The 23,962-nt window shown below is 43.7% G+C and overlaps 2 protein-coding genes and 1 non-coding gene across 3 annotated transcripts in view; 1 reads left to right on the top strand and 2 right to left on the bottom strand.

Moving 5' to 3' along the window:
- Positions 1–246: 246 nt before the first annotated feature.
- On the bottom strand, positions 247–17,353 carry PTCD3 (pentatricopeptide repeat domain 3). The gene is made up of 24 exons (XM_058803469.1): positions 17,262–17,353; positions 15,683–15,732; positions 14,996–15,035; positions 13,949–13,994; positions 13,176–13,244; positions 12,641–12,745; positions 12,145–12,268; positions 11,338–11,456; positions 10,874–10,944; positions 10,501–10,588; positions 10,356–10,416; positions 9,985–10,067; positions 9,184–9,328; positions 8,555–8,605; positions 7,606–7,689; positions 6,682–6,710; positions 6,307–6,410; positions 5,520–5,598; positions 5,338–5,428; positions 4,593–4,678; positions 3,507–3,655; positions 2,627–2,668; positions 1,598–1,756; positions 247–911 (listed from the first exon to the last, which is right to left on the bottom strand). Exons 1-24 carry the CDS (start codon positions 17,351–17,353, stop codon positions 824–826), a joined length of 2,055 nt encoding a protein of 684 aa, XP_058659452.1. The 3' UTR covers positions 247–823.
- Positions 10,145–10,286, bottom strand: LOC131557338 (small nucleolar RNA SNORD94). Its single transcript, XR_009274735.1, has one exon. It is a non-coding gene; the product is annotated as a small nucleolar RNA SNORD94 (small nucleolar RNA).
- Positions 17,354–17,447: 94 nt separating the features above from the next.
- The window catches only part of POLR1A (RNA polymerase I subunit A), a 34,242-nt gene continuing 27,727 nt past the window's right edge, over positions 17,448–23,962 (top strand). The window contains exons 1-6 of the mRNA XM_058803308.1: positions 17,448–17,607; positions 18,082–18,286; positions 20,702–20,851; positions 20,940–21,047; positions 22,325–22,410; positions 22,507–22,616. Coding sequence (XP_058659291.1) covers positions 17,531–17,607; positions 18,082–18,286; positions 20,702–20,851; positions 20,940–21,047; positions 22,325–22,410; positions 22,507–22,616 — 736 coding nt within the window. The 5' untranslated portion in view covers positions 17,448–17,530. The remainder of the gene's footprint in view (positions 17,608–18,081; positions 18,287–20,701; positions 20,852–20,939; positions 21,048–22,324; positions 22,411–22,506; positions 22,617–23,962) is intronic.

A 23,962-nucleotide genomic window follows, 5' to 3' on the forward strand; every position in this document is an offset into this window, starting at 1 on the left:
TTTCAAGAAGCAAGAATTCACTGATGTAATTTATTAATTTGTATAGCATTAAAAAAAATGAACCCATGTTTGAGTACAGGATATGTACAAAACTAGTGTAAGAGCAGAGCCTGCCCTGGTAGGTTTCTTGTCAGAGCTGCTCTGCTGTAGTTCTAGAACACCAGGTATTTCTACCAGAAAGGTAAACTTTGGTTCAACCAGTTTTTGCTCAAGGATTATCAGAATACAGCCAGCTTTAAGGTCAGCCATTTATTAGAGACAGTTTCCAGCTGTACAAAGTATAATTTAACATCCAGACTCCAACACCCGTCCCAAAACACCAAAAGGATGAGGAATAACACCACAGGTGCTGAGTATTGCATTACTTCAGGGTTTATATACAGAGTAGTCCTGGTATTTAAGTAGTTCAGCAAAGTTAGATGGAAAGGAGTTACAGCTGGTGCAGGGTCGAGTGACAGGAGGCCCACGAGAAAATCTTGCTGGAGCTGTGGAAGCCTTGTGCCTGCCTGAGCAGCCTCCAGGGTGCACAGCACCCCTCTCCCTGCAGCCCTCCAGCCTCAGTGATGCTGTTTATCAGGAGTGCTGGGGAGGAGAGCTGGGGCAGCCCACGCTGTGTCCCACATTACCAAGCAGATTTAACAGCTTCCAGCTGGCACGTGAGGACGGTGTCTTGCCAAGCAGGTCCCGTGTCAGAGCACTCAGAGCGTTCATCAGTGCTGCAGCAGCTCCCAGAGGCCATTCCTTCAGCAATTGCACTCCTTCCAAAGCCTCCTGGTATCATGGCAACAGTTGTTGCCAGTTTTCCCAAGAGGAAGAGGGACAGCTACTCACGGTCACTGTCACTACTGTCACTGTCACTACTGTCACTGTCGCTGCTGTCACCATCCCACTTGATGCTCTCCAGTGCCTTCCTGTGATGTCAAACAGATCAGTCATCAGTCACCTGTGTGACTTGTGCTTGAAAAGAGATCCCCAAACACCAGGCAAACACAGAGAACATTATGGGCTGTCTAATACCTACTGTCCTCAAAAGGACACCAAGCATTTGATGGAAGCACATCCTCTTGGGAAAGCCAACACCTTCAGCTCCCCTCCAAGTGCTGAGCCAGCTGTCAGGGGTGCTGGGCTTGTATTTATTCCCTTGGAGGACATCTGGCTCCAAACTCTGGTCCCTCAAGCCCTGATCACCATCTGAGGATCTTTGGGCTTGGCTACAGCAGTGAGAGGTGAGCACAAGCCCCAGAACGTGGCAGCCACATGCAGGGCTGTACCTGTACCAGCCCCCTGCTTTTACTGGGCTGCAGCAGTGCCTTCAGGCAGCCAGACCCAGCTAGGAAAAGATTCCAGGAAAGGAAGGCAAGAGCAGGACTGAGCAGTGGGTAAGGCTAACCCCACCATGGAAAATTCCCTCCTAGGTGGGATGGATATAGCATGGAACCAAAAACTGAGGGGCCATTTCAGTCCTGGAGTCAACACACCAAAGCCAGTTGTCTGCTCCCTTGTCAGAGAAGCTTTTCCAAGCCTTTCCAAAGGCACTGCCCCTCCAAGACCCTGTCTATGTACCCCTTCATCAGGAACATGATACAGTCCAACTTACTTCTGTGTTTCAGAGAGTTCAAATTCCTCCTCCGTTCTGCTTTTCAGCCTTTGAGATAAGGGAAGCCCAAGGGATGCTGCCAGCTTTACCATCTTAATTGCCTCATCTGGGCAATTGGTTTGCTTAGCACAGTTCAGGAACTCATCCATCACTTTGTCACTGCAAAGGCAAAAGGGGACTGTTGTCAGGGTCACAGGAGAGGTGCCCATTAATTTACAGCCCATGCTTTAGAGAGGGAGAGAAGGTGACATTTTCACATCTACCAGTTCATCTCTCTGCTCCTGCCAGGAACTTCACCTCTGGTACAGAGGGAAGGCTCTGTGGGAAGTTTGGGAACTTCTGTCCCAGCAGAAGAGAGCAGGCACAGAGTGCCACTAGGTGTGTAGCTTTGGTACCACACACCCTCATGGTGTTCACTGGGGCAAGCTCCAACTTTATTTAAATAAACCCCACACCCAACCAAAACCCATTACTATTCCTTACAAGTTGTGTTCTACTTGAAACAATTCCCTCCTCCAGAATCCCAAGACAAGCAAGCTGGTGTAGCCTAACAGGGAACCACCTCAGATTTAGCATTTGACTTGATAAACTTGTCTTCAGAAATCAGGCACCTCTGAAACACCTGTGCTTGGTTAAGGGCATACTGGAATATTTCTGAGCATGTGGGAAACCAGATGTTTGTGAGTCCTGCTCAGACTGATTTGCACTGCTGCTGTCCATGGCCCAGAGCTTCAGACACCAACTGCTTCACTCCCTCCCACTTTGCACTTTCAACATGTTTGAAACATATTCCAAGACAGAAAGCTCTTGGAATATTTCCACTGGATGAACACACAGCCATGCTCACAGACAGACACACATTCATGTTCTGGAAATAAATGGACCTTTACTGTCAGTTACAACTGGAGGTTGGACTACCTGACCTCTAAAAGTCCCTTCCATCCCAAACTATTCCTTCATCCCTGAACAGAAATTCAGGATCTCAGCCAAAGGGGAGACTCAGTAACTGGAGAACCTAAAGATACTTACGTGGGAATCCTGTTGATTTTCTGGAAATGCTCCAGCATGTTCCTGTTCAAAAGAAAACAAAAGTCATTTTAAAACCACACACCACAGGAACAGACAGATATTCAGCCTCTTGGATGAGCCTCCACTGAAACACAGGTAAGCTCAAATTCATGAAACAATCTTCCCCATGGATCTCATGCTGTATCCTTGCAAATGCAATCTGTACCAGCTAACTGCACTGATTAGTTTAACACAAAGTTTCTTCAACTCTGCAGAAAATGGTAAGTGTAGCTGCTGGCAATTTGCTTTAAAAATACTACCCATTTTTAATATTTTAAAGACTCCTCTGTTGCTATTTCTTTGTTTCAAATGAATCACTGTACACCTGTATTTAACAGAAAATAGCTCAGAACCTTATATCAGAGGCTAGATATTTTAACCTGTATTTCAAGTTTAGAGCATGTAGGACAGTAAATTCTAGCTATCAGAGTTCTAAAAAAAGCCTGTTTAGAGTTTTAATTAGGACTGCTGCTAATTAAAATTTAATTAAACTAATTAATCTCTTTATCAATTTGAATTCTAAAGAGTTCTAAAAATCAAAAATGGCAACTTGTTGGCACTCAGCAGTGCTCAGGGCAGTGATTTGTCAGACCACACCTTGCCATAAGCAGCTGTACAAAGCTCTATACACCAGTTACTACATTAGTTTCTAAACCATTTTTAACACAGACAACTGTAACTTAGTGTCAAGAAGGAACAATAACAAGGAAAAAAAACCCCATCACATTCCCTGCAGGCTTTATCCCCTCCCTTTGTCTGCACTGGCATTCCAAGGCACAGGTCATTAGCTTTTGCATTTTGTGATTAAGCCTTGAGCTGCAGTGTCAGAGCCCACACGTACCAGGCATCCTGGGTTCTCCCAGCCCTGGAGAACAGCACCACAACATGGCCCAGAGCACTCCCTGTCCACTCCAGCGGGACCTGCCCCGGCCCAGCAGGCTCATGGACAGCTTTGATTTCTTCAGCACACTTGGCAAAGGCCAGCTGAATCTGTGAAAACATTGTGCTGTGAACAACAAAACCTCTGAAATTAACAGAAGCTTTTCAGGGCAATTTCTCCTGCAGCTCCTATAGGTTTGCTCTGCATGTGATTTAAATTTGTGAATTAACAGTTGTTACACTGGGAGACAAATCTGTCCCTTCTGTCAGGATGGCTGTCCCCACTAGGCAAGCTCCAAGGTGGCTTTGCAGGGACAGCTGTATTCACCTTCAACACCTTCAGCTTGAGAAAGCAATTACTGCAATGAAATCCTTGGCAACATCCCTGGACTCTGCCATGTGCTTCCCCAGAGATGTGGCTGCTTGGGCTGCATTACTTCTCCAAACCCTGGTAAGAAGGGATCCTGCCCTGCTAATCTGAGGTTTCTTTATAGGTTGAAGACAATCCAAGTGGTTTAGCAGGCCTGGATAAGCTCACATGGATCTGGAAATCTGCAGTGGCAGATGCACTGGAACTGGATCTCCAGGACTGACCAGGGATACAGCATTTACCTACAGCTGGGGAGACACCACTACTCTCTGCTGAGCTTCTGTGCTGATTCTGGCTGGGATAGAGTGAAATCTCTTTACTTTCCTCTTTCTTACTATGGGGCTGTGTTTTGTATTTAAGATGGAAAGTATGTGGATGGCACAGGGATATTTTTGTTATTGCTGGGCAGTGCTTGAAGAGCATCAAGGCTCCCCCAGCAGGGAGTGGGCTGGGGGTGCACAAGGTGTGTGGCACAACAAGGAGTTGGGAGGGGACACCTCTGGGACACCCTAAATGCCCAAGGGATATTTCAGACCACAGGATGTCATGCTGAGCAGATAAAGCTGGGGAAAGGAGGAATGGGGGGTACACTTCTCCCCCCACCACCTCACAGGGGAGCAGCCAGCAGGTGGCTGTGTGGGGGCTCAAGCTGTTGATAGGAGTTATCAGCTTCCTTACCTCACTGGGGTGCTGCTCCCTGCTCATCAGAGACAAGAACTCCTCCAACAGCTCTTGTCTCCTGCTGAACCCCAGCTGTTTCACATCTGTTTAGAGAGAGGCAGCAGTTGGTAGGTGTGACCAGAACCCCATTCCCAAATCCTGGCAACATGCTCAGCACAATTTAACAAGGCAGAACCATTCTCTGTGATTGAGTAGGGCACATTCAGTTCCCCTTCTTTCCCCTCATTATCAGATGCTGTGCACCAAATACACAAACGAATCTGATTCCTTCTTCCCTTCCCTGCTGGGCTCAGGATTTCTGGGTGACAGCCCAACCACTCCCCTTGATAATGGCCCTCAAGGTGCCTGCACTGACCAGCCTGGTGGTGGTGGTGACCCTGTCACAGACCAGGGAGGGAACATCACACAGAGCACTGTCTGTAGCATCAGTTACCAGCCCTCAGTGGAACATGGACCTGAACTGCAGCTGGACACTGAGGCCCACAGCCCCCCACAGCCAGAACCCTCCACCACCATCTGCTGAGGACTAAGGAGTGACTCATTTTCATTTTTTGGGGAGCTAAATGAAATCTTATCCAAGGATCTGCAGAGGGTTCAGGTAATTCAATACCACAGGCAAGCACTGCACCTTATCATGGCTACTCCAAGCAATGGGAAGTTTCCAGGCTTTGCACTAGCTCCAACTTTGCACTGCTCCTGGCATTTGTCAGACAAACTGTGAAGCCGTGTGGCCACCACTGACCTTCCCACACTGAAGGGATCACTTCCAACTGGTTGGCTGCATCCAGTGCTTGAAGGAGGTCCAATATATTTTTAGGAGATGGATAGAAGAGCTGATGAAGGAAGAAAATAATTTCAGTCACCTGTGACTGCTCCATTTCTCCACGGAAAAGCTCTGCAGCTCTTACCATGGTGCACACTTACTGAAGGTGACATTTCTTTGTACCACTTCAACACCACCTCAATTTGCTCCATCATGCACAACAATGAAAAGAATTTCGACCTAGAGAGAAAAAACCATCCTAATTCAGTGATGACTAGATCAAGCAAACCATGAAAGTACCAGCAAATGATGGTGTGCTGATCAGATTTTGCACATCAAGGACATTTCACTGGTTGCCACACTCCATGCCATCAGAAAAGCAGCAGTGTTTCTTACAACAGGTCAATGCTGACACTAGATTATTGGCAGAACTAATCAGACCACTCTGTTTTAAAATATATTTAAAAAGCATTAAAGATTAAAAATCTTCCTGCCTGATTCCAGTTTTAAGGTACCTGAATCTGTTTCAAATGCAGCTTTTGGATATAAGAACTGAACTAAATTAACCTTGTTACTTATGCAAGTTTGCAAGACGAGCCTGAGTCCTTGATCCAGTGCACTGACTAGGAAAACATCCCTACACAAAGAAAATTTGCTGTTTGGTGTTACCTCCAAAGCTGCCATGCAGGGTACACAACAGAATGGCAGAACCCACAACTGGTTGTTCTAGCTGTTGGATGGGTGTTGAGATAAACCGATGCTCCATGACACTGGATTTCAGTTCACAGGCCACAAACTGAAAATAAATCCTTAGCAATCCCTGCTCTTATGAAAGATCTAATTCCCAAACTGGACACACAATAACAGCTGGTGCTCAATGTCTGAATCCCAGTTTGTACTGAAGCTGACTGCAGCAGACAATGCTGAATACAACCTCCCTTCACTCACCAGTAGCTGTTTGACCGATCCACATCCAGGAATTTCCAGTTGTCTCCCTTCTCCAGGGCCCTATTTAACTGATAGGCAAGCTTGATATCCTTGAGATCACAGCACTGCAATACACCAGATGTGGGAGCTGTTACCAAATGGAACTCACAAGAGTCACAGAGGTACATGCACATATCACAGGCATGCAAACACCAGTTAGGGAGGGGTCAAGCAAAGAACTGCAGAATTATGGCAGAAAGGAGGAGGTGATGAGCACAGATAAAAATGGGAGATACTGAAAGCTAAACCTTGTGTGACAGGATGCAAACTCACAGGCAATTCTCCAACAGCTGGAGGGGCTCAAAGGAATTCTGATGGCAAGGAAGAGGCACTTACCACTTGCATGGCCGTGTTAAAGAAGTTGGCTGAAAGGGAGCAAACAAAAGTCTGTTAGCTTCAAGCTTCCAAGGAGACACAAACCACTCATTAACCCTCCCTCCCTCCATGAGGTATGTTCAATTAGAAACCCAGTCTGCAGCTCAGTTTGACAATATAGCAGAGCTCTTTGCTTTCCCTGTAGTCTTTGGCATGGCATGAGTTGGGTGGGGATTTTTATACACTTCTAGCAACAACTTAGAGCACAGAAAGAAACAATTTTACACATCTAGCAGGACAGAAGCAAAGGAAGCAGGGTACAACATTCTGGCTATTTCCAGGAATCCTTCCAAAGACAAAGAAGAAAGCTGATGAAGAATGGCTTTCAACACTCCATTAACACCATGTTGTTTAGAGATCTTTCTTTGCCAAACCCCTCTTGATGGAAGCTGCATCTGCCTCCAAACCTACAGAAAGATTTATGAACTTCCCAGGGCAAAGCCGTGTACATACAAATGGCAGAAAGAGCCAGGAACACATGGGATGTTCAGGATATTCCCCTCCTACAGACCCACACTCCAGTTTCCCATGAAGTTGTATTTAATGAAATTTTCTCAACAGGATTAGGAAGAACTAAAATAGGAAAACTCAACCACAAATCTTATAACAAAAACCTGCCATTCACCTGATGTGCATCATTTCATGAAACTTTCATGATATTTTATCACATGGACTTAAAATGCTCATTTGACACAAACTACACACCTACTTTCACACAGAAGCCAGTGCAGCAATGCACAGCACAATTCCCAACACTGGAATCTGCCCTTTGTCTCCAGAAATATCAGCAGGGCCTGAGAGAAGCAAGCTGCATGCATTTATCCTGGCCTAGTAAAACTACCTGACATTCACAGGTACCTTTTCAACCAAGCTTGAAATCCTTACCATCATCAGGGTCCTGAGCAGTGAAACTTCGCTTTTCAACCTCATTTAACACCTCAGAGATGATGTCTGATGACTGAGCTTCAACTGTGGGACAAAGAGACAAACAACATCACATCTCAGTTGTGCCAAGCACTTCCTTGTGAAGAGCATCAGTCTGCAAATACACTACAAAATTGGGAACAAGCAACATAATTTTAAACAAATGTAAATTTCTGTGGTGCTCCACACCAGCTGCAATTTAATTTGCTCTAAAATTTGCCCTGCTAATGTAGATTTCCACATCAGGAGGGCAGATTGAGAAAGATAGAAGTGCTTTCTAGCAAGAAATCAAGCAGGCCTGGAAGTTTGTCTGTTAGAAAGTTGCACTAGAAAAAGCAAAGTATTTATGCTTTATATATTTTTAACGTATATTATATAAATATACTTTATATTTCTATATTAACAAACAAAAATTTAAAAAGGGGAAAACCAAAACCAAAACTAAACGAACCCCCAAACTCCAGAACCAAACCTAGAGAGACTCCAGAGCAATTCCTTTACATTTTTTGAAACACAAGGACTGCAGTTATGGCTACTTTGCCTATTCTCTTCCTATAGCCAAAAGTCTGTGGGCATGGGATCTTAAACAGTTGGGTTCCTGTTTCTAACACAGCTGTTTTTCATGCCAGCTCTAATGCACAGAAGAACTGCTGCAGGAAAACAAACTCCCTGTGAGTGGCACAACATGAAATCACACACTGTGGTCAGACCCAGCCTCCACAGTGACTGAGCAGCTTTTGCTCCCTGTATGAGGTTATCCTTTTTTATCACCCAAGCAGAATCAGGCAGCACAGGGGACACTAAGATCACACCCATTAAAAGTTGTCTTTCAGTCCATAAGTGAACTGCCTTCACCCATCACGGGTGAAGAGCATCAGAGCAGCTGCCACCCGTTCATGGCCACACGTACCGCCTTTGTAATACACGGAGAGCAGATGGTCATAGGATGCCAGGCTGGGCTCTGGAAAGAGAAACACTGCAGTCACTGCCACACTCCTGGTGAGCTCTGTGCCACTGCTCCACTTCAGGCTGCTCCTCCAGGCAGGCAGCATGCATAAATGTACTCTAATATCCCTCCCTGCCCACCCTAATGCTGGGCCAGACCCCACTACACACACCTGGGAGAGGGGATATCCAACACTGTTCCACCAGTTGGAGCACCCTATTTCTATGGGGGAGCAGCCAAGCTTCCCTGCTCTAAATTAAAATCAGAAATACTTCACAGCTTATTTCCCTTTTGCACATAAATGGAATCTTTAGCCTATCAACAAGCATGTTACTGGGGCAAAGCACAGCCCACAGGACATCAATTCTGCAGATATTTCTGTTTCTGAAATACTTATTTGGAAGGAAAAAATCATCATCTAGATCAAAAGCTTTTTTCTGTAGAGATGCAGATCTATAGACCTGAGCTGGCTTGGGAAGTACATCTCCCCTGGAGTCAGGAAATTGCCACCATGTTGTGTGGTGCTGAACTCCTGTGTTAACTGCTCTGCTCATCATAATCACTGCATACAATAAATACTCTGGTTCTCTTACCTATATCAAGTGCTTCCATTTCCTTTAATACAAATAAAGACATAGCTCTGCCCACACCACCACATCTTCTCAGGCTCTTCAGTACAGAGTTAAAAGTTAGCAGAGTTGGTTGCACTTTCTGTTGAGCCATGTGAGTCAGGAAGTCCTTAAAACAAAATTCCCAAATTCTTAGTGCTACACATATTATGGATCACAGTTCAGCTTTCAGGTGGGTTATACATACATTTCCTTAACCTAAGCCTTCTTACCCCCTTCAAGTGAACAATTCTGCTTTAACTGATTATTTAATCAGTACTATCTAATTTTTAATGACCAAACCCCAAGGCTACATTACATCAGAATAAATTCTGCAGAATTGTCTCTAGAACATAACGGAACATTTTTATAGTTACATAATACTTTTCCTTACTGAAGTGTCATTAAAACTCAAAATTCCATTTCTGTCACAACACCATGAATTGAAATTCAGAGTTTTAATCTAAAATTGTTCATTTATTTTATCTCCCATAAGTAATTTCTCCAATTACTTTCTGTCCAGGCAGGTCCTGGATCAGATATGTTCTCACAAGGTAAATCACTCTGCAAAGGCAAGGTTGGGTTTTTCACATTTGCCACTCCTCCATAGTTACCTCTACTGTTTAAACTACTGTACTTCCTTTACAGCAGATATTAGTATCTGGGGACAAAGTTCTTGCTTTTGGTCTTCCAACAACTGCAAAATTTCACTAATAAGGCAGATCCTTATTAGTAAAAGAGCCCACTGTTACCACTTCCCCACCTCTTTTGCTCTACCCTCCTTACCTTGGCTAATTCCCATCTTTCTACGAATTTGTCCTTTAGATACGGGACTGCTCTGATCAGTGCATTGAAGGTGTGCACATCAGCTGGAAAATGTAAGATAATCCATTTTAAATGACAATTCATAGCCTACAGGAAACAGTTTGAAACAGTTTGTTCTAGCATGGCTCAGTTTCTGGCAAAGTCTCATGCAAACCTGTCTCCAGAGAGCCAGCCACACGCCAACTGCACTGGAATTCCCAGTTTGCATTCAGCTCCCATGATCCAGCTGAGGTCCGTACCCCTGCGCCAATCATCACTGCCATGAACAAACAGTGCCCAACAGGGGCTTCCTCTGCCCAGGACACCACAAAGCACAGCCAGGAGACACTCACCCTTGTGCCTTTCATTCAGCAAGTCTATGTACATGTCATAAGCTTTAGAATAAGCCTCATGCTGCAAAAACAAAAATGAACCATCTCTGAGTATGTGAGATCTGAAAAGCTGGAAAAATCCCCCAGCACTGCAGAATGACTTTACCTTCACCATGCCACGGATCATTGAGCAATAGGAGTGTGCATTCCTCTCTGGCATTATCTTAAATATCCTTTCAGCATGGTTGTTCTCCCTAGAACCAGTGAACAAAATAAATGTTAAAGAACCAAATAAAAGATACTCTTAGGAGAAGGATTCAACATGCAAAACAAAATAAGGGCTGTACCCCCAAAGACTGACATTCACATATCACACTTGTGACACTTGAAGCTACTCTACAATCACCTACCAGATTTCCATGAACACTTTAAAAGATCAGGAAACACAGGTTTATTTAACAAGACTTAGGTGTGTTCTGTAACAACAATAAAACTGCACAACCCATGGAATATGGGAATATTGGTAACATTTTCTATACCTCCATCTGGGGCCAGACTGTGAACCTCTTCGAAATTGTCTCTTTGGAGCTTTCTGTTCTGAAGCATCCACCTGGGGAGATTTGTGCAAAAAGAAGTTTCTCAGAGTTAAATTATGATTTAACATCAAATGCCATGACTTGCTAACAAAACTGAAGTTTAGCAGCATGGAACAAAGGTGCTTTTTAATGTGTTATATAAGAATAATTACTATCATAACATTCAGGAAGCAACAGCTAGATTGAGAATACTGTTTATGTTATTAAACATATTAAGAGCTTTACACAAACTACTGTTGCTACTAGGTCAGTCATGGATTTTTGTAACAGAAATATGTCCTGGGAATGTTGACTGCATCTGATCCACCTCATGGCATCTCCCATGCAGACAGTACAAAAATCTTGATGTCACCTCGATATACTCCCAACTATGTATGAATAAATAGAGATCAACAAGTTTTCCATACCCCTGCTTCTTCCAAATCCTCTTTTTCTTCCTGCTCTTTTTCAGGAGTAGGTTCACCATCTCCATAGAAGCATAACAAATCTAAAAGGCTGTTTGTGGTCTCCAGAGACACAGGGGTACCTTTAGAAAATGAAAATTTATGACATTCAGAGAAAGTTAAGAGCTCATCACTCTACAGCCATATCAGAAACCCTCTGAACACCACTTTGCTCTCTTCCAACACAAATATATTCTCTAGCAAGTCCCTAACCTTGCTGTGACACCAGTACTGCCACAAACCCAGTCATCACAGGGAACAATTTCAACACTGAACTAGAGTATGTTTTTCTACTGAAGCCACTGAAAGAGCAGAGTTTTCCTGATCAAGTTTTCCTGAAAGAATAGAGTTTCCCTGATCAAGTAGAAGGAAGTGACAGCTCTCAGCCAGAACTGTGAAGCAGCACAAGCCCAACACAGCATCTGAAATTTCTAGTGCTTTTCATAACTCTTCCTAGGATACATCTCACTGTGAAGAACACTCTGCATGTTTCACTTTCTATGAAACATTCAAAATCAACAGAAGCATTTAATCTGCTTTCTCTTCAGGAAGCCAATTGTTCTCCTTATCACCAAAGTGACATGTCAGACAAGCAGTGGCTAAGATTCTCCAGCAATTCTAGAGAATTCCACTTCACCAGAACAGAGTCAGTTCTGAAAGAAGCAACAGAGTCACACAATTGTCTCCATCGCCTGTGGCAGCTACTGAAGTATTATTTTTGGCCCAATTTAAGCAGAGCTCCAGCACAGAAGCTGGCAGGTGACCACATACCTGCCTGCAGAAGCTGATCAAACATGTCCACAGACTCCTTCACCATCCTGAGATGGATACGCTCCCTCAGAGCCTCCTCGCTCACTCCTTCAGTCTGAGGGGTGAGGGTCTGGGGCATCAGGCACTAAAAGCAAACAGAGGAAGTTGGTCACAAGCTCAAACCTTCCCTACATATCCTTTATTCTTCACCCAATGCACTGCTTGCAGCCTAACAACAGCAGTGCTTTTGGTGATGAAGGACCACACACATCCTCATCCCTCACTTTGTGCCAGGAAGGAACACCTAAAACCCACTGCTTTTCTTACTTTTATCTCAAGAACCTGATATGATACTGAAAAATGTCCACTACAAAAACATAATGGAAATACAGTATTGTGTTCATACTGTGCAAAACAGTATTTAAAATTATCCTTTCATCTTAGTTTTGGACCAGTCCAACAGTAGATTTCAGTGACAAAGCACAAACACAATGAAAATAAAGAACAAAAAGCTTACTGGTACGTTGGGCTCTGCAAAAGTCTTGTCAAAATACTGAGGAAAGTTCTTTATGATGTACTTTGCAGCATTTCTCCCAGACTCCTTTGACAAGGAATACAGACGCTGCACACAAATGAGACAGAACAAGATGGAGAAAAACACAGATTACAAGGCTGAGAATTAGAAGAAACATTTTATTTAACAATGAACATTCTGATAGGATCAAATTAAACTCAGGCATAATTTTCAACTTACTAGAATCACAGGGACAACATCCCAGATAAACATTCATGCCAGTATAAGAATCTCTATTCTTTAAATGCCATTGAATTCTACTTCCTTGTTACTCAATCAAGGGACACAATTCAGACATCTGAAATACTGCACTACTACCTCAAACTCAAAACCATCTCATTTTAGAAAGAAAATTCTGAAAGCAATCTGATACCTCATTTTCTTTTGTAATCAAAACCAGGCTTCAATTGGGTAGGAGCATTCACAGCCCAGACAAAGGCAGTAGGAAGCTATCAAGGAAGTGAAAGGAAATACCTACAGCATTAGCTGCATTTCTTGGCATCAGGAAAGGGTCATCCTGGAACATGTAATGAGCAGCAGTAGGATCCTGTAGAAAGAAGAGCCCAGCAATGAGAAGTTTATAGTCATGTGCACAGCCACAGCACACTGCCTCATGGAATTTAAGGCACAAGGAATTCTTCCATCATAACCATCACTAATGGAAGTTCCTCTTGTTCAAAAATAGGAAATAATTTTAAAAAATGTTTGGAAATAATTTCAAAAATGTTTCCATTTTACACACACCCTTGCAGGCTAATATGGTGACAGAAGGGTCCTGCCTATAATATATCAAGCAGTGAGTGCCCTGCAAAGTAGGACCCCAAATGAATGAGTCTTGGGAAGCTGATGGGACTTGGCAGGTTTTGATTCAATTCCCAGAATTCAAGTTAGATGGGATTTAAGAACAGCATCACAGCATTTCCAGGTTTTGCCCAGCAAGAGCAGACACCCCTTGCACTTTTTAAAGCTTTTCTGGACTGAGATTGGGAAGGACATTCTGGATTGGGAAGGAACTCGTGGAGGAGCTTGCTCCCCGTGGCAGTGACAGCCTTACAAAGCACTGCAGCTCTCTCTCAGCACATGAATGAGGCTTTAAGGACACAGCAAAACACCCTGAGCCAAAGGGAAAACCCTGATGTGAGAGTTCCATCTCTCATTTATGGCCAAAGCAGAAATTAAAGGGCTCCTGAGCACCAGGGTGTTGCACAGAAGGGACCCCTGACCCATCCCCATGGCCACAGAAGCACTCACCCTGTTGACAGTAGAAGCCAAGGTCTGCAGCACGGCCAGCTTATCCCTAAGCACAAAGGAGTTGGGTTAATTCCCAGCTGCAGACTTGGAATGCTGTGCATGACACTGCTTGGAGAACCAGCACAGGATTATCCTAACCCACAAGGATTTTCAGCTCTAGGAAATAATGTTTCTGCTGCACTAACAAAACATCACTTCTCACAAACAAAAAAAAATGCAAAATGGTCTTGGTTCTTAAACAACCCTAGGAAAAAAAAGATTCTGAGGAAAACCAGAAGAGCATCTGTGTTTACAGCTATTACCCCTGCCCTTATAACATTATCAAAGAAATATTCTAGGGGAGAAACATTCATTCCAAGACAATAATTCCTTGGAATGCTGCTCCTAGAGCATTTCCAAGGGATAAATATATTAAGTTGCTCTACAAGACATGTCTTTGCAAGAAGAAATAAACCAAACCAAAACAGGTATCTCAGGACTCCTGTGCCTGTGGAACCTTAAGACTTTTGCTGTTTCAAGCAAATAAGGAAAGGCCAGTGAAAGTGTTTAGGTGAAGGCGGCCTTACTTTAGGTTTACATGCTGACACCATTTGACCATAAATTTAATTTTTGCTGTCATGAAATTCCATCTTAAGTGCTCCCAACAAAACAGGTTTTGTTCAGTTGTGTGATTTCTAAGGATTTATTCAGTTATCAACAATCAAGTCTTATCTTGCTGAAGAAACACTTTCACATGCAAACACCCAAATGAACTTGGTTTTACAGATCTTTAGCAAACGTGATCTTTTACAAAGAAACAGAAACATGCTTAAAAATGCACTTGTTCTAAGTGCTTTTAAAAGAAATGTCAGGAATGCAGTGTGCATGATCTGCAGAGAGTAAGAATCAAGAATATTCAGAGAACTCCAAATCAGCAGGAAAACCCCTAGTGAGACACTGCATCAAGGAATACAGGAACCTCAATTTTCTTTTTCAGTTTTGGTGACAGACTACATTTAGCTGTCTAACACTGATTTTCTTTTCAAGATTCCAGAAGTAAACACTCACCATGTTTTCCTTCGGGGGAGCACAATTTCTTCTTGAGTTACTGTGAGAAACAATATTAAAAAGTTCATTAGAAACAAAGGGATGCCCAAAGAAAATTCTGACCCCATAAGTTGTAGCAAGGTGGGGTCAATCCATCTCCCAAGTGACAGGACAAGTGCAAATGGCCTCAGGTTGCACCAGGTGAAGTTTGGATTGGATATCAGGAAAAAATCTCTTCACTGAAAGGCTTGTCAAGCACTGGAACAGGGGAGTGGTGGAGTCACCATCCCTGGAGGGATTTAAGAATGTTCATGTGGCACTTGGGGACGTGGTCTGGAGGTGCCTTGGCAGTACTGGGTTAAGAGCTGCACTCCACTAACTCAGAGATCTTTTCCAATCCCAGCAATTCTATATTCTACAAGAATTGATGAGTTAAGGTGATCCAGAAGAAAATACTAAAACAATGATTTTAAAACCACAGTCTAACACAGGCTCATGGAGCTGCACAACTCAGTTCAGGCTCTTGGAGCATGGAGCTGATGGGTGATGAGGTAAGGAAACAAGATAATCCAGGACATTTATGCACAATGAAGACCAGGAGAGAGAAAATCCAAGGAGGGCAAAGAGGGTGTTTACATCACCTTTATCTCCTGTATTCTTTGGAGATCAAAGAACATATGCAAGGAACCAGTAATGAAGACATCTCACCTTGTGGATTGTCCACAGTCTTCCCCAGAGCAGGACTACTTGAAGAGCTCCTATAAACAACCAGGGGTTGGAATTTATGGCAGTCACAGTAAAACAGCAAAAGTAGAGTAGTGAAATTCCATACTACAGGTTAGAATTAACTAAAACATTAGAGGGAACTGGAGTGCATTAGAGTTACTGGCAATGTTGCACTGTTATTAACTCCAAATTATTGCCACAAAACTTATATTTGACGCTTCTCTTAAGGCCCTTGTTTCAAGAGACAACAGGTTGTACATGAAAAATTTTATTACAAAAAATCTGTGATTACTTAATATCGGGCTATAACATTTTAAAAGTCATTTTCGTTAACTAGTGCATCTTAGAAAGAAAATCACACATAAATCAGAAAAGATTCTTTATGTTTTAGAGACAGGATCATGCTAAAAAAAGCACTTAAAAAAAACCCCACAACTTTAGACATGAGTAGTGTTCACAGAAGGAGAAAACCCAGAGTAATGATGCAGCCCTGGTGAGATGCAGATGCCCAGATGTCTCTACAGAGGTGCAGAAGCTCCTCACAAAACCACAGACCATGGACTCACTTTGCCGAGTACCACAGAGCAGCTGCTATGTGCTCACTGCCTCAAGCCTTGCTCACCACTGTTCACATTTTACTGCTTTCAACACAAATTAAGGCTTATGTCAAAATACTTGTACTCATTTTGTTCATGAAGCAACCTAACAGCAAAGCTTTCCTACAGCCCTGGCCTTCAGCCTCCACACTGACCTTGGCCCTGAGGGAGAGGCTGCTCAGGAGCAGCCGCAGCTCTGTGCACTGCACGATTCCAGCTGCTCCTGGGAAGGCTCACAAACTGATTAAATAGGATTCTGCCATCCCAAAAATGAGCAACGATTACCCAGTGAAGTGGGACCTTTTGCATTGCACCAAATCGTGGAATGTGAAGGTGTTGGAAGGAACCTTTAAGATCTTGTTCCACATCCGATCTGCCCTGGAACACTGACAGGGCTGGGCCATCCACAACTTCGCTGAGCAACCTGGGACAGTGCCTCACCACTCCTACTATCAAAAATTTATTCCCAGTATCTAATCTAAACTTCTCCTTTTTCGATCTGTACTTATTATTCGTTGTTATTCCTATCACTACAATTCCTGATGAAAAGTCTTTGTCTTCTTGGCAGGCCCCCTTCAGTTTTGGGGTCTATATACAAAATTCCCTTCTCCAGGCTCAACAGCCCCAGCTTGCTCAGCCTCCATAAAGCGCTCATCCGCTTTTTCGTGAGACTCAGCTCTAGGAATCGCTTAAACGCTCGATCTCTCTCCCGAGGAGGCTCCGAGCCGCCCCAAACCAGGGAAGATCCCGGGAAAGGCGTTTAAAAGCAGATAAAAGCCCCACAAAAGGCGCTCCCTCCCTCCCTCCACGCCGCCCCGACCACGCCGGGCACCGCGCACTGCGCCTGCGCAGCCTTTCCCGCCTCACTGCCCACACTCCCAGCACCGCCTGCCCGTCGGTTCTTCCTCGGTGCCGCCGCCGCCGCCGCCCGTCCCTTCCTTCCCTTCCTCCCGGCGGTCTCTCACCGGTAGCTGTTCCCTCCGCCCGAGAGGCGGCACCGCCGGCCCAGCCACAGCGCCCGCTGCCAGCAGCCAGCCCCGACCCGCCTGGCCGCCATGGCCCGCGCTGGCCTCTGGGAAGGCGGGCGGCACCACTCCTACCGCCCCTCCGCGGCGGTGGTACCGCCCGGCCCCGCCCCCCCCGCAGCCCGGACCGCGTGGTGCTGCCCGTGGCGCGGCGCTTCCAGCGGGAGAGCGAGAGCCGCCGTCGGCCGGGGAAGAGTTGCTCGTTCGCCATGAAGCCGCCCAAAGTGGTGCCGTGGCGGCGGCTGGTTGGGGTGTCCTTCGGGATGTACACGGCCGAGGAGATCAGGTGAGGCTCCATGTGTGCGCTGCCCGAGCTGTGCGGATGCTGCTGGGTACTACGAGTCCCAGCGTGCCCCGCGGCAGGGTGCAGGGGAGCTGCTGGGTGTTGTGGCGCGCGGCACGCTGGGACTTGTAGTCAGGTCGGGCCGTGGCCCAGCCGCCGGCATGGCGGCAGCCGAATTTTATACAAAATCTCGCACCGCTCGAGGGGACACGCTGACAAAATTATGTGATTTCTTGGTAGAGTGGCTATTCATGTAAAATTAATATTTGCCGAGATATGAATGATTTTGTTCATTGTGTAATGAAATCAGCGATACAAAAATTTCCATTGCATTCGCAAAGTGCTCTCAGAGAGATATTTTAATCAATGGAGAAGATCACACAGATCACACAGCTACTGAATGCCCGTGCTAGTTGTGCCATTCAAGTGCGTATCATATTCCTGCAGCTGATTTTCACTTTTTCCTTTGATCTCCAGGAAGCTGAGTGTGAAGGCCATCACCAACCCTCAGTACCTGGACAATGTTGGCAATCCAGCTGTGAACGGGCTCTACGACCTGGCCCTGGGGCCCCCGGACTCCAGAGAAGTGTGTGCCACCTGCATGCAGAACTTCAGCAACTGCCCCGGGCACTTTGGCCACATAGAGCTGCCTCTGCCCGTCTACAACCCCCTGTTCTTCGATGTATGTATTATAAATGTACTGAATTATTGCTGGGCAATGGGCTGCTGGTGCCCAGGCTGTTGTGTCCAGTTCTGGGCCCTCACTTTAGGAAGGATGTTGAGATGCTTGAGTGCACGCAAAGGAGACAACAAGGCTGATGAAGGGCTTGGAACACAAGCCCTGTGAGGAATGTCTGAAGGAGCTGGGGTTGTTTAGCCTGGAGAAAAGGAGGCTTAGAGGTGACCTTATTGCTCTCTACACCTTCCTGAAGGGAGGCTGGAAACAGGTGGGTTGGTCTCTGACAGAACCAGAGGACACAGTCTGCAGCTACGTCAGGGAAGGTATAGGTTGGACATTAGGAAAAAAATTTTCACTGAAAGAATAATAAAGTACTGGAATGCTCTTCCCAGGGAGGTGGTAGAATCACCATCTTTGGATGTGTTTAAAAAAGACTGGACATGGCACTTGGTGCTACAGTCTAGTTGAGGTGTGAGGGCACAGGTTGGAATCCATGATCTTAGAGTCTCTTCCAGCCTCATTATTCTGTGATTCTATGTGGTTGCAGTCCTTGAAAACAGTGAAGTTTTCCCCTAGTAAAGGTGCCAAGATCTGTTTACTCTTTTAAGTGTAATACCAGCAGATGCAGTAGAAAAGGTTTGTTGTGTCATGATAATTCAACACAAATAGACCTTTTGAAAAATATGCATTTTGTTGTAGCTATTGTTTTACTCAATGTTGACAGGTAGGTGAGGGGGGATATTCATCCTGAAGTATGTGACTGACTGCAGGATGTTGTGCTTTAATTAAATGAATGGCACAGTAAAAATTATCATTTCCTTTAAACAACTACTGCACATGAACAGCTGTCTACTCTTCCAGTTTTTAACAAACCTGAGCTGGGATGAATTTTCCTTCTGAGGTGCTGATCTCAACATTTGCAGTAGCTACCTTTGCACAGGCTACTAACTGAGAGTCAAACCCTTACTTTCAAGTGACCAGAGTTAGATGAGGTACCTACTTCCAGCTTTGTTACAGCTTTGAGTCAAATAACTGTATTGACCAAGGATTAAAATCCTGCAGCAGTGATTCCCAGCCTTCAGGCCACAGGGGGAGAACTCTGATAAATAATAAAACCCACTGAAAATTTCCCAGACCTTGAGGAAAACGTGATTGTGTGAAGGATCTTGTAGGACTGAGAGCAGGATGTTTCATTTTACGAGTTTGGGGGTTTGGGTTCCACACTGTCCTCTCTGGGGTGAGCTGTCAGGAGCTGTAATCATGGTGCTGTGTAAGAGCAGCCTGGGTGCCAGAGCTGCTGTAGATACCACAAATGTTTCATGTGTCTGTTATGTGGCTGTAGCCACAGCTCTTATCACTGAGGGCAGCAGACACAACTCTCTCCCAGGATTTTTCCTGGGGAAGGCAGTGAGAAGCTCAGAGAAGATGAGAAAACAATTCTTACCTCTATTTACTGCTCTTGTTGTTTTGCACATGTGGAATGTCTTACAGAGATTGTTTAGCCAAAGTGATTTGTGAACTGGACACCAGTGAAGGTTGTTTTGATTCCTTGGCCAGTTGGGTCAAAGCTGTGTCCTGACTATCTCAGACAGTGACAGGTTTTTCTTTAGTATAGTGTCTCTTTAGTATGTAATTATGTATAGTATTAGTGTAATATTGTATAGCTTAGCTTAATAAAGCAATTGTTCAGCCTTCTAAATCATGGAGTTGATTCAGAAGGAATGCATATTATTCCCCAATGCATATTATTCCCTACATTGGGGTCATCCTGCATTGATAGTAGACAGCCTGCAGAGAGTTTACCTACAGATCATGCTTTGCATATGAGTTTGGTTGAAATAATATTTTTTTTTCAAGCAAATTCTTTATGATTAAAATTAACCATTAATTTAATTTCCCAATTATAGTAGTGTGGTATTTTTGGGGTTCCTCGTCATGGGGAGGAAAGATGAATCTGACTCCATGTTCTTCGAAGGCTGATATTCCATTCCATTCCATTCCATTCCATTCCATTCCATTCCATTCCATTCCATTCCATTCCATTCCAATACTAAAGAATAGAGAAAGGATACAGACAGAAGGTTTAACAAGATGCTAATAAAAACTTGTGATCCTCTCCTTAGAGTCCTGACACAGCCTGAAGGTGATTGGTCATTAAGTCAAAATAATTCACATGAAACCAATCAAACAATCTCCAGCTACATTCTGAAGCATCAAAACACAGGAGAAGCAAATGAGATAATATTGTTTTCCTTTTTCTCTGAGGCATCTCAACTTCCCAGGAGAAGGAATCCTGGCGAAGGGATTTTTCAGTAAATATGATGGTGACGCTCTTTAAATCCAAACAATTGCATTTACTTGCTTACTGTGCAAGCTTGTACATCTGCCAGGATAACTTTTTTCCCCTTTCCTTTGCAGAAATTGTACCTTCTGATCAGAGGGTCCTGTTTGAATTGCCACATGCTGACGTGTCCCCGAGCCGTGGTTCACCTGCTGCTGAGCCAGCTGAAGGTGCTGCAGAAAGGGCTGCTGCATGCTGTCCATGAGCTCGAAATCATCCTCAACAGGGCAAGTACTCTGTGGTGCTCCATCCCTTTTTGGGTGTTCTCACAGCTCTAAAGCTCTGTGTCAATTTATCTTCTTGTTCTCCTTGTAGTTTATAGACCAGTGTGCAGATGCAACAGGCTCAGAAATTGAGGAGGAGTTGAATCGCCACGTGCAGGAAATGTTACAGAGCTCCCAAACCAGAGATCGGTGCTCAAATGTGAGTACAGGCAGTGCTTCTCCTGAGATCCTGGCCTTTATCCTCTTAAAGAGTGATGTGCAGGACATGTAGGTGCTGGATTTGTGTGGGTGCTAGATTTTGGAATTGAGGAGGAGTTGAATCGCCACGTGCAGGAAATGTTACAGAGCTCCCAAACCAGAGATCGGTGCTCAAATGTGAGTACAGGCAGTGCTTCTCCTGAGATCCTGGCCTTTATCCTCTTAAAAGAGTGATGTGCAGGACATGTAAGTGCTGGATTTTGGAATTGAGGAAGAGTTGAATTGCTACGTGCAGGAAATGTTACAAAGCTCCCAAACCAGAGATCGGTGCTCAAATGTGAGTACAGGCAGTGCTTCTCCTGAGATCCTGGCCTTTATCCTCTTAAAAGAGTGATGTGCAGAGCAAAACCTGGCTTTGTAGGTGCTGCATTTTGTCCAGTTCTGAACTGTGTTATGTTTAGAGGGATTTTTGAAGGAAATGTCTGAAATTAAACTTAAAAAGGATTCTATTTCCTGTTAGTCCAACTGTTGAATTTCTGGAAAATAGGGAAATGTCTGTGCAGGGAAATGTTTTGATGGTGTAAATACCATATTAAAATCTGATACTGCTGTCAGTACACCACCTACAGATGTTGATACCTCTCTGTCTGATGCTCTGACTGTTTTGAGCTGCAGAACACATTTTGAGAACTCATGCATCCAGCAAACTTGCAGAATTAATTACACTGACATTTTTAGGAAGACTTGTGTAATTGAATTCTAATTTCCATTTAAATGTCGTTTAATGTGCATAGTTAATAAAGGTGAGTGAAGAAGATACTTACAATCTAAGATCTTTCAGCAAATTTGTTTATAAGCCAGTTTTAATTCCTTAATCACTTGTTTTAAAACTAAGCTTAAGCACTTTGTAAATCATACATTCATGAGCTGTCAAAAGAAGTGTTTTTTGTCATTTTTATACTTACTTAAATCATCATTAGAGAAAAGCTTTAAATTCCAGTACTGACTTGAAAATAAAAGACTTTATGGAATAAATTGAAAAAGGAGCATGGAGAGCACTGAGGGATGTGTCCCTCCAGCAAATGGGAAGGTGATGAAAGAGCACTACAGATCAAGGCATGAATTAATCAGTACATGGATGTGTGTGCATTGATACTAATAATGTTCATGTTGTAATGTTAATTGTGTACTGCTTAGTGAAATCTTCATATGACATATTTTAGTTTATTTTCATTATATTCATTATTTTTAAGGTTTGTTTTTTTTTTCCTTTACCAGGTCAAAAATGTGTGTGAGTGTAGAAATAAACTGGTATCAGAGTTCTGGAAAGCACACATGGCTTCAAAGAAATGCCCAAACTGCAAGTAAGTTTAACTACATGAGGAAGCTGGTTTTTAGTTAAATGCTGTGTTTATATTAACCTTTATCTCCCTGTCCTGTTTGGGTTTTTTCCCTTCAAGATCCAGGAGATCACTGGTGCGAAAGGAGCACAACAGCAAGCTGACAGTCACCTATCCTTCCACAGTGTACCATAAGTCAGGACAGGAAGGCATTCTGGATGAAACAGCAGGTGAAATATTTGTTTTCTACTCAAATATGTTTGCACTTTTCCCCTGCACTTAAGGGGCACAGATTCTTAGCAGTGACTGTGCACTTGGAACTCATTTATAAAAAATACTGATTATAACAAAACCAGTAAGCTCAGGAGTCAGAGAGAACCCAATTCCATTAAATTTCTGTTTGAGAGCATGTTGTGCTTTTTCAGCTTTAAGTGTCTCTGTGTCAGGAAAAGAAGTACAACAGTGTAATCTTTGTCAGCTTTAGGGTGGTTTTGGGGGCACTTCATTTTTGGCAGGTAGTTAATTTTCTGCTGGATTTTTTAAACAGAGCAACTACAGATAAGATTAATTAGGAGGAAGATGACCAACTTCAGAAAGAAAATCACATAATCCTAACTCTTACAAATTTATTTCCTCTTAAAGAGTAAAAGACAAAAAACAAAGTAGGTGGCACTTTCCAGGATTAATTAATTTGAATAAATTTGAACCTCCTTTTCCTTCTCATATCCTTGATCCTTTATACAGTGAGACAGAATTGAAGCAGACATTTTTGTGTGTTATTTAGCCCTTAGGAAAGGTTTCCATAGAGAGTTTATTTTGTTTGCTACTCTGTGATTTAAATGATAGGTTAAATCTCTGGAGCTGTGGCTGAAGAAGCAAAATGGGAAGTATTCTGTATTCTGAACTAGGATGGATCCCCCAGTTAGGTACATTGTGCATAGCCTGTGATGGCTAACTCCCAAAAGGGAGTACCTTTAACCTTGGCATTGATGCATTTCTGTTTGAGGAAAGGAAAGGTTTTCTAGATGAATGGAGAATTGAACTTTCAGTGTGCAAAAATCTGCATTTCTGGACCTAAGCCAGAAGAAGAATAGGAAACTGTCTGAGGTTGTGGGAGGATTGCTTTTCATCGACTTGTGGAAATTGAGAGCTAAAATCTCTGGCTTTGTTTTGAAAATAATTGATCTTTTTGCTTTTTAGTAGTAAAACCATGTGTTTTCCTTCCTCTCCAAAGCAGAGGTAGCCCAGACTCTCACCTATAATAGGGATGGTGCTTTTGTCTCCTTCAGTTGAGTATTTCATGGGAGCCTTGGTGCCTCCCTGGTAGTACCTGAACCCCTCTGAAAGCTTCCCCAGTTGCAGGCTGAGACTTGATTTGTGTTTTGGTCAGGGGATGAGATCATTTGAAGGAAGGTTCAGTGTGTTAGAGTGGAGTCTTATTTCTGTTACTTATGTTCATATTTACTAGTCACAGAAATGGTTTGTTTTTTACTTAATTGTACATTCCCAAAGCAAACATTTAAATGATAACTTTGATGTAGATGTCAGCCAGTATATTTTGTATTTCCATTTCTTC

Source organism: Ammospiza caudacuta, chromosome 4 (assembly GCF_027887145.1).
Source record: "Ammospiza caudacuta isolate bAmmCau1 chromosome 4, bAmmCau1.pri, whole genome shotgun sequence".
Lineage (NCBI taxonomy): Eukaryota > Metazoa > Chordata > Aves > Passeriformes > Passerellidae > Ammospiza > Ammospiza caudacuta.